At 42.3% G+C, this 15,333-nt stretch overlaps 1 protein-coding gene across 1 annotated transcript in view; it reads left to right on the top strand.

The window, feature by feature from the left end:
• The window catches only part of TMEM178B (transmembrane protein 178B), a 328,885-nt gene that overhangs the window by 305,955 nt on the left and 7,597 nt on the right, over positions 1 to 15,333 (top strand). Inside the window, exon 4 of the mRNA XM_007072298.4 lies at positions 9,650 to 15,333. This exon is cut by the window's right edge and continues 7,597 nt beyond it. Within this exon, the coding sequence (XP_007072360.1) occupies positions 9,650 to 9,900 (251 nt within the window). The 3' untranslated portion in view covers positions 9,901 to 15,333. The remainder of the gene's footprint in view (positions 1 to 9,649) is intronic.

Raw genomic sequence — 15,333 nt, 5'->3', positions numbered from 1 at the left:
AGCACCCAACCAGCAGATATATGACACGATAACAGCATTACTATACACCCTGCTGTTTATTGTGGTTCTTAGTTTTTAAAAAGTGTATTAAATTCCAACCCATGTGGGTTTATGGTCTCATAATGACACAGCATGGGAACCCTGTCAGCCAATCAGATATCTCCTTCCGCCCAAGCCTTTTTATAAGGGCAAATTTAAAGTAAATCCTTTGCATTCTGCAACCTGTCTGTTAGCTGACGATGATGCGACAGTGTATAATTAAACAATAATTTATATTCTGTGCAAGTGTGCACAGAGCAATAAAGTGCTCTCAAGAGCCGTGTGCCGCTGAGGCATTCAGTCCATGCCCAGAAGGAGTTTACTGCAAAGCTGCTCCCTCACAACGGAGTTTGTCACCACGGAGCTAGGAGCAGTATTGTTTTATTCTTTAATAATTTCAGGATTGTGATATAATTTAACTAGTTAATGGGACATCTACCTCAGGATCAGACCTCATTTTGTTATTTATTTGTTTCATGTACCTGGAACAAAAAATCTTGTAGGGTAGAGAGAGGCTGAAAATGATGCAGCTTCTGTTGTGATGTGGGTTTTTTCATCCAGCTCTGTAATAAAAGATCAGATGACGACCACAAGACTAGCACACTCTCCAAAGAAATTAATAACAACAAATAACAACCAATAGCAACAATATCCAGAGACAGATCTACAGAAACACTTTAAAAAACGAAACTCACATTTCAGTGAGAATTGCCTGGGTTAAATAAAGGGACGCTATCATCTTCTAAATCAGACTTCTGTGGGGCTGTTCTTACCTACTAGAGTTGCAAAGTAACACCTGAGGCTCTTATAACTGTAAGAGATCAGAGAGGAAAAAAAATCTCTATTTCCACCCCTAGTTTATTTATCTTGCACATTTGAAAGCACAGTCTGTTCATGAGTCAGTTGCTGCAGTTGTTTTTTTGGGAGGCGCGGGGAAGGGGTGTGTGTCTTTCAGTCAGGCACAGAAGAGAGATTTTTTAAAAACCAAGAGGAAAATGTGATTGTCGAGCCACATAACTTTTGAGGGGTCTCAGGGGCAGGCATAGTACTGGAAACTACTTGTAACTATTTTAGGAACTGACTAGCTTTCAAATCCATGGTGTCTCTTTAAGGCGAAGGAACGAATTCCACTAATATTTAGCTTTTCATCCTTTATCTAAAGCCTCAGACACAAATACTAGCCACAGGCATGTTTAAACAAAGTTGTCGTTAGCAGGGTTCTGGCACAGTGGCAGCATACAGAGGTTCCTCTAGCTTTCCAGCTTAGGCTTCACACAGGTGTAGAGGGCAAGGAATTGACGCATGGCTGGGCCACAGAGCAAATCCAAGGGACTCTATAAAACTAGTTACTTGGTAATCAGAACGGAGAAATGTATGTGAGAAAGCAGAAGTGCAGGTGTGGGGCAAAACCTTAAACCGATTCAGCATGGCTACTGCTGGCAAACTGAGCTGTCTGTGTCTAAACCAGTTCAGTACAACTGGTTCACTTCCAAATGGTGCAGTTCTCTAGTGCAGACAAGGCCTAAAAGATTTCGTTGCTAAGATAGCTGATCCATCAATGTACATGGCCACCCTGACCACTGAGGAGAGGGGGTTGGTTTTTTTTGGTACAAGAGCCATGTTAGCAAATCATGCTGTAGATCGCCTAGAAGGGTTAGTCAAATGCACAATTTGGCCAGCCTGGTAGTCAGATGATAACAAAACCTCCCTACCTGAACATCTCTACAGCCCTGCTTGATACACTCATGCTGAGAAATGGCTGTAACTAGCTCCACACAGTACTGCGTCCAATATGGAGAGGGCAAAAGTGGACTCTCGAACCACAGTCGCAACTCATGCATGGTTTTCCTCCTCTGCAGCTCTGAATATCCTCCACGAAAACTTATCCAAGCAGGGTCCCCAGGTGCTATAGCGATTATTATTGGTATTGCCATAGCACCGAGAGGCTCCAGCTGAGATGAAGGGTCCCATTGTGCTACACTTTGTGTATAACAAAAGGATCGTCCCTGCCCTAAAAAGCCTAGAGTCTACATATAAGATGAGAGATGTATGTAATAGCCCGGTCAACTTGCCCTCGCTGGCTGTTGTATTTGTATCCACACCCTGGGCCTGCATGCTTTTAAACTTCCTTTGGTCTGGTGAGGCTCTGGCCTCTCTGACATACTTCCTGGGTGCAGTTTCTCTTTTGGGTACCTGGAAGTGGGACCTCATGGCCCCGCTGCTGTAGGCCCCCAGAACCAGTTCTGAACCCCACCCCACCCCCAAGACATCGCAGTGGCTTAAGCCCACCCTTTCTCAGAACACTGGTTTTGTAGATTCTCTAGTTTATAATTTACCCCTTCTGGGACATGTGATCCTTTAAGCAAATAGGCACAGACATTGCAAAGGATTTCTAAAAAGCGATCACTCTTTCCTTTAGACGCACAAGAGATATACAGATCTATGCAAAATAAGAAACACCTGTGTGTGATTCCCTGCCTCAGTTTACTCACCCCTCAAGTGTTCTCTGGGATTTGATCCGGATTCTGGAACTTCTTTTCTTCAACACATGCTTCTTTTCCTGTTCTGGTTGGTGAGAGACAGCTACTCTGAGCAGACCCAGTCCTTTTATAGACTTCCAGACTCCTTTGTTAGGTCAGCCTTAACCCCCTGGTGAGGTGATCGACTGCCTAGTTACCAGCCCACCTGAGTAGATGGGTCTTCTGAGTGCCTGATAGCTCCCTGTCTCTATTTGAATGGAAGACCATGGAGGTTTAACAACCCTCCATTATTAGCCCTGTGTCTCCACCCTTTGGAATTTCACACCAAGATGGAGGTAAAAAGACAGCAGAGAAGGCACAGACCAGTCTTACAGTCATCATGGAGTTTATAATTTGATATAGATAGGTACAGAGGGTTCATAATATCAAACAGAATTAATAAATAATAATAGATAATTATAAATAATATAGATTCCCCAGATTGGCCTCGTCAAGATTAACAAAGCAGTGGTACCTCACAAGTACTCCCGGCGAGTTCTTACACTCCTCTTTTTCAAGATAGAGCTTCTGTTATTACCTTTTATTGATTTAATAGCTAGACAAACACAATTAATGTGTAGTAACAGGCATTGAACCTCTCCCCATTATCAGGGCAACCATTTTCAAAACCAGATTGAAAGGAAGTAGCTACTGGATGTCAAACAAAGCAACTTCTGTGGTGTAGACACAGCCTTAGATGAGGCTTGCTGTCTTGCCTGACAGAAGCATTTCCCAATGAAATGTTATTTTTCCTTTATCAGAAATATTGTTGTGGCTTTATCTCATTCACTAGTGTTTCATTTGGGATGATCCCACCTCCCCTCACAAATCTCAGCCTGGATTTCTCTGCCCCCATCAAACAGAATTCAGTTTATTCCACTCCTGTCAGCTGTGCTGGAGAAGTCAGTTTTTCTCCCCCCAGTCCCGCTTGGATGCCAACGCATCCCTGGCGGACTGTTATTACTGCCTGTCATTCATATTCTATCCGCCAATTCCATGGAGGGGAGATTTAAACCTCAGCCCATCTGCATTCAGTTCTGATTGGATGATTATCCCAAAGCTGCAGAAAGTGTTTTTGATAAACAAATAAAAATTCTATATTGCCACTGCTGTCCTGGGACGCTGACTCATTAGTAAACATGGAAGGGAAGTACATGACTGATTGCAAGAACCTATCAGGGAAATTCTTTAGGATTTAATTTTTTGCGGGGGAAGAGACTGTTACAATGAATTGTTCATGAAATGTGACAGTCCTGGAGGCTCTGAAGTCCTGTGTCTGTAGCGTAGGTACAGTATCATGGGCAACAATAGTCTACTTTCCCCTCACACTGGCCCAGCAGTATGTCTAACCCTGACTTGGAGAGACCACTTCTTGGGGTAGTTCAATCTCCATGCCCATTCAGTCCAACAATGGTGCCAATCAGGAAGGTGATTTTATGTCATATGGGCATCTGTTCACTAGGTATTGGACTGCAGGCCCCAACTCATTTTGCACTGGTCCCCAAATAACCCAAAACACACGAGCATTCAGTTATTATCAGTAGTCCTGGTACCTCTTACATCATGAGGCCTGATTAACGGTAAGTGGGGTCATCCAATTTCTGACAGTTGAATCTGAACAGCATGTGGGATTCACACACTGGACATAAAATTTTCTCGAGCCAGCATGATTCAGCATTTTTTGTGCCTTGGTAAGTTACAATAAATAGTGAGATAATGACATGTCGTTGATGGATGCTGGTAAATTGGTGTTTAAAATATTGTACATGACATCTTACGTAACCCAGGACAGTGGCGGGGTATGGAGCCAGGCACCAGCAAATTGTTGCGCATACTACTGATTATTTATTAGCTCAGTAAAAACACAGAGTTTGATCCAGGGACAGAAACAGCATTTTTAATGAGTTTCACATTTTTAATGGTTTTACTTTCCATTGTTTGTAACTTTCTCCTCATTAGTATTTGTTATGTGGTGGTGTTTAGACCAAGATCTGAGCCCCATTGTTGTGGGCACTGTACAAATACAGTCCTTGCCCGGAAGAGTTTGCCATTGAGATAGATGAGACGAAGTGTAGGAGAAGGGGAGTACTTCCTTCCTTTTCGTATTTAGCAACCACATGGTTTCAAACTGGCAACCCAGATTTTCCCTGATACCTCCTCTCACAATCCTATGTCTCTAATGGAGCTGAAATTATCACATTCCTTTTAGCAAAGAAGGGACTCTTTTGCCATTTTCTAACCACAGCCCTTTGAAACAAGCCACAGAGCTTAGTTTATAGCTCGGTAGCTCTGCCATGCACCTTCCTCCCATCACAGTATAACAGCCAGGACGGCCTGCCACACAGGGACTACTGCACTCCTACCCATACAGCCTCATGTTAGGAGGATAATCCATTTAACAAGGGAGGATGTGGGGGAAGGGACTGGGATTTCTCAACAAACAAGTGGGTTGATTTCAGAATAAAGACGAGAGGATCACCTGCTGACTTCTGGGAAGGAGGCCCTCCAGTGCCCTGCATCTCCTGCTGTTGATTTTCAGATGGTGTGACACTTCTCTAAAGATGATCCCAGAGCCTGGGGTGTGTCTGCAAGATATTTGGAAAGATCTGGAGCATTTAATCTGGGGTGATTCTTAGGTATTTACCCTCTGGGACAGGGATTGTCTCTTCATCTGTGTCTGTACAGCACCCTGCACAATGGGGACCTGATCCTAATTGGGACCATAAAATGTTTATTATTCAGGAATGTCTGGTCGCCATGTATAGAATTTGGCCAGAAAGACAAAGTTCCCCTCAACCGCCCCTTTGTTAGAGGGGAAAATGAGGGCTAACATCAATGTATTTTCCTCCTCCCACTGAAGTGAAAAATCAAATTCCTCCCATTCTCCATCCTATGCCTCTGCCAGGAGCTTTCTGGGCCAAAGGACACCATCAGTGCATTAGAGGAGTGAGTCTGACAGGCTGCCAGCAAGGTTGGCTTACCACACTACAGGGGACCTTCTGTCATGGGCGGCAGTGCAGACTGAATGGCCAGAGTTCTGAAGGCGTTTGCTGGCAGCTGGCTTTGTGGGTTTGTCTAGAGAGAAGTCAAGCCAGTGTGTATCATGCTGATATATAGTTTCAGATACATCAGGGAGAGGGAGAGGAAATACATGGGGCCAGGGTCATGTATGTGGGAGGCAGGGAGATAAAACCAACAGCAGCAGAAATATATGGAGGCTCTTGGTCTCTGTTTGTTGGTCTTCACTTATCCTCAGAACAGGGACAGGTTCAGAGCATCTCTTCCTTTCAAGAGGGCTGTGAAACCTTTAGCTCCAAAGAGCCCAATGCCCACTTACAGTAAGGTTCTGGCAGCAGGTACACTCCCAGAGCGATGTAAAATAGCGTCGGTGCAAGTGAGAATCAGGCCCAAAAAAGTGTTGGGGTAGGGGACCAGTTTTGATCACTCTTTGTGTATACCTTCATGCCAAAGGAAAACATTCAGAGTTGTGGTCACAGCACTCCACTCTGTTTGTACGACACTGGCCAGAGCGTTCCGTGCTATGCAGCACGGGATGGGTTAATGGCTAGCATGCCCAGGCATTTGCATGAAGAAAATGTGAGCCAGAACTAAGGTCACGCAGGAGGTCAGTGGCGGAGATGGAATTTACATGGAGATCCTAGATTTGTTTTGCTGTAGCCTCTAAAAAGGATTTTGGCATACTGGCATGTCCCTGTGTGCCAAGGATGTCCTTTGGTATGTGTTCTCCTCAACACCTTGTCTGGTTGGCTTCAGTCATTCCGGAAATATTCTACTCTAGCATAAATTCCACTCATGCCCGCAAAATGGAGTGTGTACAATTCACGGCTTAGCTGCAACTAGCAATGGTAAAGAAGAGGAAGAAAAAGAGGCAAAAGCAAGAAGGAGACAGAAGAATGTGGAAAAAGAGAGAGAGAGAGAAGGAACTATAATAATAACATGGCCCTGACTGTGTTAGGGGGGAAGTAAGGAGGAAAATTAGACCATTGGCTCTACTGTGATTTTTGGCTATCATCTCTAGGGAGAGGTGCTCAGATTCTGTGGTAGAATTATAGGATAGAAAGGACATCGAGAGGTCAACTAGTCCAGGCCCTGCACTCAAGGCAGGACTAAGTATTACCTAGACCATCCCTGACAGGTGTTTGTCCAACCTACTCTTAAAAATCTCCAATGATGGAGATTCCACAACCTCCCTAGGCAATTTATTCCACTGCTTAACCATGCTGACAGTTAGGAAGTTTTTCCTAATGTCCAACCTAAATCTCTCTTGCTGCAATGTAAGACCATTGCTTCTTGTCCTATCCTCAGAGGTTAAGGAGAACAATTTTTCTCCCTCCTCCTTTTAACAACCTTTTATGTACTTGAAAACTGTTATCCTGTCCCCTCTCAGTCTTCTCTTCTCCAGACTAAACAAACCCAGTTTTTTCAATCTTCCTTCATAGGTCATGTTTTCTAGAACTTTAATCATTTTTGTTGCTCTTCTCTGGACTTTCTCCAGTTCGTCCACATCTTTCCTGAAATGTGGCGTCCAGAACTAGACACAGTACTCCAGTTGAGGCCTAATCAGTGCAGAGTAGAGCAGAAGAATTACTTCTCGTTTCTTGCTTACAACACTCCTGCTAATACATCCCAGAATTATGTTCACATTTTTTGAAACAGTGTTACACTGTTGACTCATATGTAGCTTGTGGTACACTATGACTTCCAGATCCCTTTCCACAATACTCGTTCCTAGGCAGTCATTTCCAATTTTGTATGTGTGCAACTGATTGTTCCTTCCTAAGTGGAATACTTTGCATTTATCCTTATTGAATTTCATCCTATTTACTTCAGACCATTTCTCCAGTTTGTCCAGATCATTTTGAATTATAATCCTATCCTTCAAAGCACTTGCAACCCCTCCCAACTTGGTATCGTCCACAGACTTTGTAAGTGTACTCTTTATGCCATTATTTAAATCACTGATGAAGATATTGAACAGAATTGGCCCCAGAACTGATCCCAGCAGGACCTCACTTAATATGCCCTTCCAGCATGACTGTGAACCACTGATAAATTCTTTCTGGGAACGGTTTTCAAAACAGTTTTGCACCCACCTTATAGTAGCTCCATCTAGGTTGCATTTCCGTAGTTTGTTTATGAGAAGGTCATACAAGACAGTTTCAAAAGCCTCACTAAAGTCAAGACATACCATATCTACCACTTCCCCCCTATCTACAAGGCTTGTTACCCAGTCAAAGAAAGCTATCATATTGGTTTGACAAGATTTGTTCTTGACAAATTCATGCTGACTGTTACTTATCACCTTTACTATCGTCTAGATGTTTGCAAATTGATTGCTTAATTATTTGCTCCATTATCTTTCCGGGTACAGAAGTTAAGCTGACTGGTCTGTAATTCCCTGGGTTGTCCTTATTTCCCTTTTTATAGATTGGCACTATATTTGCCCTTTTCTGGTCTTCTGGAATCTTTCCCATCTTCCATGACTTTTCAAAGATAATCGCTAATGGCTCCGATATCTCCTCAGTCAACTCCTTGAGTATTCTAGGATGCATTTCATTAGGTCCTGGTGATTTGAAGACACCTAACTTGTCTAAGTAATTTTTAACTTGTTCTTTCCCTATTTTAGCCTCTGATCCTACCTCATTTTCACTGGCATTCACTATGTTAGACCATCCTTCTTGCTGAAAACCAAAACAAAGAAGTCATTAAGCACCTCTGCCATTTCCACATTGTTGTTTTTCCCCCCTCATTGAGCAATGGGCCTACCCTGTCCTTGGTCTTCCTCTTGCATCTAATGTATTTGTAGAATGTTTTTGTTACCCTTTATGTCTCTAGCTAGTTTGATCTTGTTTTGTGCCTTCGTGATACATTATAAGAACACACTATAGACAGATGGTTCACTCCTGTGAAATTTGAAGAGGTCTGTATTTAATTTGGTGAAGTTGGGGGGTGGGATCGAAGAGGAAAATCAAGCTCATAAAGGGAGAGTAGCTCAACGAAACCTCAACTAAAATGAGACTCATGTCTTTCCATGACACTTATTATCTGCCAGAATTACACACACAAGCTTCTCACGATGCAAGTAAGTACTCTTATCCTCTTTTGCAGATGGAAAACTGAGGCAGCAAGTTTCAGGGCTTATCTACACTTGAAGCGTTACAGCAGCATATCTGGAGCACTGCAGCTGCACCACTGTAGCGCTTCAGTGTAGATATTAACTATGCCTATGGGAACTCCCATAGAGGTGGTAACTAGGTCAACAGAAGAATTCTTCCATCGACTTAGTGCTGTCTACACTGGGGGTTAGGTCGGCTTAACTACGTCACTTGGGGGTGTGGATTTTTCATACCCCTGAGTAATGTAGCGAGGTTGACCTAACATTTTAGTGTAGACCAGGCCTCCGTGACTTCCCCAGTATTACAGAGGGAGGCAGAGTCCTGGCTAGAGCAGCAAGGAGGATGGATGTTCCGTTTTGCAAAGGATTTGGAGATTTCAAAATGTTCAGAATTGGAGTGAAAACCAAACAATTTAAAATTCTCTGTGAAGAAAAATTCCCCAAAAGTGTTATTTTAGGTGGTTCAGAATGTTTTGTTTTGAGAAAATTGAGATTTTCAACTTTCAAATGATGTGTTATACTACGTAATATATTGCAAAATTTTTAAAAAATGAAAAGTCACGTAAAATTAAAAACAAACATTTTAGTCAGAAAATGTCAAAATGGGATGGTTTGACACAGTCAGAAGTTCCCCTCCCCTTTTCTTTTTTCAAAACAAAATACCAGTGAAATTGCCTTGATTTCACAAAGCAATCTGATTTTGATGGAACAGCATATTCCAATGGAAGTTTCTCCAACCAGCGCTAGCCAGGGCCAATGCTACAGCTCAGCAGCTCTTGGCATCCAGTGTGACCATGCCTCTTTTTGTAGCAATTCCTCCAGCCCCCAGCCTTTCAGATATTACCTTATTGATCACGCTGCCTCTTTTTTAGACAGCTGGGGAATGCTGCTTTTATCATTCTAACCTTTCTTTATTCTTTCCCGCCCTCCTTCCCCCTCTCTTGTCCTTCTCCAGGTACCTTCTGCATCATTTCACTGTGCACATGCGTGGCTGGAATCAACTTCGAGCTCTCCCGCTACCCCCGCTACCTGTATGGACTTCCTGATGACATCAGTCATGGCTACGGCTGGTCCATGTTCTGTGCGTGGGGAGGCCTGGGCCTCACTCTTATATCTGGCTTCTTCTGCACCCTGGCCCCTTCTGTCCAACCTGTCCCCAGGACCAACTGCCCCAAATCCAGACCTGAGAATGGGACAGTGTGCTAAAATAAATAAATAAAAAACAAATGTGTGTGTGTGTGTGTGTGTGTGTATATATATGTATACACATACATACAGCTATATTTATCTCAAACTGATGCCAGTGCCAAGGTAGAGCTCAGTTCAACAAGGCACCTGCATCTCCAGAGGACTTTCTGTTGCTTCGTTCTTTCTCACAGAGATGGGAAAGCTTTTCTATAACATGGCTCTTCCATCTAACTCTTAACTTCAGTGTCATAATGTAAAGGTCAAGTGAAAATACTGTTGCATCTATCTACTGCCACCTGGGGTGGGTGGGGAAGCAGGTTATATGGAGGATGTGAAACCTGAGTCTGTACAGGACATGGGGAACCAAAAACTATCAACTGCAAGGCAAGAGGAGAATACAAGCGACAAGCAAAGAAACAAATCAACCATTTGAGTCACCTCTAGAATGTAACCTCCTCGAGGCCATTTTCAAACCCCTACCACCTTTAAAAAAAACAAACCCATCGTTATTTTTCTTCCTGCCTAAAAATAGAGGACAAAATTGACAGACCATTGGGGGGGGGGCGGGGGAAAGCATTTTCTCTTTGCCTGCCAAACTTTAAAAAAAATAAACAAATAAAATAAATATGGAACAACAAACAAACAAAGAAGAAAAAAACCATGAGGACATTTCAGTGGATGTTCTAACAATGCCGTTTTAATCTTCCAGCTGCCTTACATCCAGGCTTAACACGGAGGCTGAACTGCTAACAGAGACGCAGTGGGGGGCCTTTTGAAAATGCTGTGATACATGTGTTTATAACTCTATTTTCCCTTTTTTTTAAAAAAAAAAAAAAAGAAAAGAAAAGAAAAATTTAAAAACATTGAAATGTGATCGTCTGTAATCCATCCATGCTGTGTTTGTAGCCCAAGAAAGAGGCATCAAGACTGCAGAAGTGCGAGGGAAGGCACGAGTTCTGAAACAGCCTGTCTCCTTCGCTGGAGGTTTTGTTTTTTTAACAGAACAATGGAAAATTCAGGATGGTGGATACCAGGAAAGAACCATCCAGGGAAAGGGAGCGGGGGAGTCCTTGCAGTTGATTTTCCTGAATATTTATTTGAGTGGGATTTGTTTTATTTTCCATTTTGGAAATTAAAGACCACTGGGCAAAAGCCATTGCAGAGGAGAAAAGGGGGACAAGTTTTTGTAAGGGAGAAATAAGTGGTGCCTCTTGCTGTGTCCAGGTATGCCAAATAAGACCTTCCCACATCTTGTCATTGGAAACTGCCCCATTTCACTGGACAATCTCTTCTTTCCATTTGGGAGAACACTCTATACAGATGGAATAGAATGGGTCAGATGCAGAGAATGAAAATCCATTCCACATGAGCTCAAGTCCTGTATGATATAGTTGTGAATCCACAATTAGAATTCTCTCTCTTTTTCTGTGTGTGTCTCTCTCTCTTTTTCCTGCTTCTGCCCTATCTGCCATCCCCTTTCTACTCTGCTCCTCTCATTGTGCAGCTCATAGATCCCAGAACAGCTAATTTAGCAGCTAAAACCCAACTGGGGAGGAATAAGTCATCCAGGGAAGCTAAATTTCACCTGAAAATCTAGTCGTTCCTGCTGTGGAAGGTGTGGCTGGCAGGAAATGCAGGAGAGAAGGCACCAATGGAGTAACTGAAGTTGAGTCAGAGGATGCTCTTACTGAATAGCCATGTGAAGGAGTGTAGAGAATCACTCCCTTGAGGCATCTACTGACAAATGTGCAGGGAGGGGAGAAGGGGTGTGAAAAAAAAGTTGTTAATTTAAGACCAATCTCTGCAACTGTTTGTTACATGAATAGTTTGTTCACATCACATGTTCTAGTTGGTCGATAGATAACAAATATCCAGGGCATCTAAACAAAAACAATTGGCAGAAGAGGCAATCAATTTGAAACAGAATTTGCTCCAGAAAAAAAAAGGACGTGTTGACTTCCAGGTCTACAGTGCTGGGGGGGAGACAGTGTTTTGCCTACTTTTTAAAAAAAATAGTCATTCTCATACAATATGATTATAGAGACATTGTCAGTCGTTCCCTGCACGTTCTTTCCTTTCCCTTCCCATGAGTCTTTTTGTTGTTTTTGTTTTATTAATCTAGCCCAAAGAAGTGAAGACTCTTGGGGGCATGTCACAGTAGGATTGATTTGTTTATCTTTTATTCTCACTAAGCTGCTTGGTTTTTTGTTAGCTTGATTTGCCTTTTACGTATTCCACAATCAAGCAAATCCAAGCTGCCAAATGAGAGTGTTCACACTAAAGTGCCACCTTCTGTAGGTGAGTTTTCGTTCATTTCGCTTGCAAACGGAGCTGGTTGAAACGTTAAAAAAAATTGAAAAGAGTTTTGTTGTCTAAATGGACCAATTTTTTGTTTTTTGGGTTTTTTTTTTAAATTTTTAGCAATTTTTAAAAATTAAAGTGCTTTCAAAAATCATGTTTTTTTAAATAAAACTGGTTGGTTTTCAAAATTCCTACTATATGACTAATCTGACTAATTAACATTGGTAAAAGGAAGAAAAAATAAGAAAACAGAAAATTAAAAATAACTGAAAGCAAAAAATAATAAATGGAAAACAAAAACAACCATTGAAAAAATGGAAAGTTTTTAGAAAAAATGTTTGAAACATATTGGCATTTTTGAGAAAACCAGTATTTTTGTGAAAAAATTCATTTTTTAAAAAAAGACCACATTTAATTGAAACAATTTTTGAACAAAACCTCTCCTCCACCTCTATGGTGGTTATGTTAGGAGAACCCTTATATGCAAGTACTTATGTTTGATGTGCCTTTGGGTAGGATCAAAGCGCACAGAGAGTATCTGCTCCACTCCACCATCAGCTGTCGTGGCCTGGAAAGCACCACACAGCCGGTATGATCAGTGACCGCTCGTGGGTTCTTTTGTCAATGGATTTTCAAAATAGGCGTAACAACAAAATTTAAAGAGGCAGAAATCAGTTCGACTGTTCTGTGAGCTCCTCAGTCTTTTCTTTCTTCCTGCACCTGGGATAAAAATAGCCCTGCCTTTATGATGATGTACTTTGAAGCTGGCAATTTACAAAATGTATGTGAGTTTGTGTATATGTGGGCGGGGTGGCGGGGGGGGGAGATGGTGGTTACGTTCATTTTGCTGTAAAAAAGAAGAGAAGTGTTAACTCTGGAGACTTGGCCCAGTTCTCTGATTATCTACTCACTAGCCTATGCCTTCCAAGACCTGCCCTAGGGGTGGGTAATATAAGTGGGCACCCACTATGTAAAATATTATGTGGACAGCCATTGAAGTGACAGGTGAATATTTATCCTTAATTGCTTAATTTTTAGGGTGTGCCAAACTCTGGCTTATAGAAGGAGCCATTTGTCCAGAGGGCAGTTCTCCCACCCGCTTCCCCAAAATCAGGACAGGAACCCTACGGAGTATTTAGAATTCCACTCAATCCCAGGCACAGAGTGCAAGACACCTAAGTACTTATTTATATATTATCAGGGATCAGAGCCTTTGCCACGCTTTCTGTTGGCTCAGACTGGAATTCTGAATCTCCACATGCCCAGTTTTTGGTCAAGGGTTGTTTTAAAATCCACATCTGAAGCCAGATCCAAATGTCGTGATTACTGTCTAATTCTATAATGGGCCAGAGCAGAACCCCCAATTCTGAACCCACTCTGAATTTTAGGAAAGCTTTGAAATGTGTTCCTGAAACTACATCCAGATGTGACTCAGGCTCATCTCTAGTTTCTAGGCTTCAGAGGTAGTTCTGAATTGGTTGACAGTGATCTCAGTTTTAAGGACCTGTGACTTGATCCTGCCATGTGCTGACCACTCTAGCCTAATTCAGCAAAGCACTTAAGCATGTGCTTAACTTTAAGCATGTAAGTAATGCCACTGACTCCTCACATGCTTAAAGTTAAGCATGTGTTCAAGTGCTTTGATGTATCAGAGCATAGTGCTTAGTATCTTGCAGGACTGATCCCCAGTTCCTCTTTCCCCATCTGCTCCCATTGCTGAAGTGATATTCCTGTCCGTGCCTAATATATTGTTGGGTATTTGGATTCTCTTACTGGAAGCTTGATAACTGTGGAGTCCAATATTTGCCAGAGCTGTCTCACAAATTGCCTTTCATGTATCACTTCTAAGACACGAAACGTATATGTTCCAGAGATCCACAGAGGAACCTGCTTAAGTGAACCCAGACGTCATGAAACTCCACTCATTGTGAAGTAGAATGAATTGTTTCAATGCACTGCAGTATGCAAACTTCAGTTTTACTTATAGTGGATCTCCGATTACTGTGTAGTGCAGTTGTTCTGTGGATACAATGAGGGTTCTCATGTCCATACATACCCGGGGCAATGTATGTGTGATTGTACTACATGGCAGGATTCCATGTACTCTGTATCCTATGTACTGTATATGCCACTCTCTTAAAGCTAAAGCTGGTTGAGTGTTGAAATACCAGACTCATACCAGCCCAGCTGTATATATTATCCATCTCTTCTCCCCTCCCAACCCCATATACACAACTGATCTCCTCATATTTAGTAGTCTCATAGTTAGTATTTTAAAAACATTTTTCAGGCATAGCCCTCCATGCCCTGATCCTCAGCAGTTGCCCACACCCCCGCAGGTGAACAGAGCTATTCATGTTTTTGACAAGCAGTTTTGGACAGTGAAAAGTGACTCCAAGTACTCTGAGAGATAAACCAAATTCCTCTCAGTGGAAGTTCTTCACACTCCCAGCAGAGAGTCATTAAAGAATGCAAATGTTCTCCTGATTCACTCTTCATACAAACAGTTTAGGGCCGGTTCTGGTTTTGACTTGTAATCCCACTGGTACATCAAGTGATCAATAGAATAGGAGCCCTTAGTTAGGGTGAGGGCTGATGGGCAGGGAAGATCCTGTATGTATGTCCCAAGTGTTACTGAAAGACTGTCTTTATGGCTGTCCTTCCCCATTTTGCAGCACTTCTGATCCTGGCTACACTAATAAGTGTAGCTCAGAGGAAAATTACTGTAATCTCTCCTTAACTCTTGAGTGCTACGTGTGAAATGGAGAGGAAATAATGAGTTATCAACTGTAGAGCTTAAACAAAGACATATTATTTGAGCTATTTCTTCTTCTCTGTGCGTCTACAGCAGGCGTCGAGACACTAAAGAAACAAACACACACACACGACCAACACTGATCTGTTTGTAGCCAAATTGAAAACTCTTTCATGTCCCATGCCGTTTGCATGCAGAAAAATGCTCATCCATGCAGCGGAGGAAGGCTTGAGGTGAAAAACCTAAGACAGCTTTGGAAGATTGCCAGACTCCACTGAAAGACAGAGAGTAGAAAATGTCCATGAAGCACAAACTGCATATAAAGGCTAGTGCTGGGTGAATCTCCAAAGGTAAGGAGTCTAGTTTCAAACAAGGGACCTGAAGTTTGACTGCAA

Source organism: Chelonia mydas, chromosome 1 (assembly GCF_015237465.2).
Source record: "Chelonia mydas isolate rCheMyd1 chromosome 1, rCheMyd1.pri.v2, whole genome shotgun sequence".
Classification (NCBI taxonomy): domain Eukaryota; kingdom Metazoa; phylum Chordata; order Testudines; family Cheloniidae; genus Chelonia; species Chelonia mydas.
The sequence above is the reverse complement of the archived record's forward strand: the minus strand, read 5'-3'. Positions and strand labels throughout refer to the sequence as shown.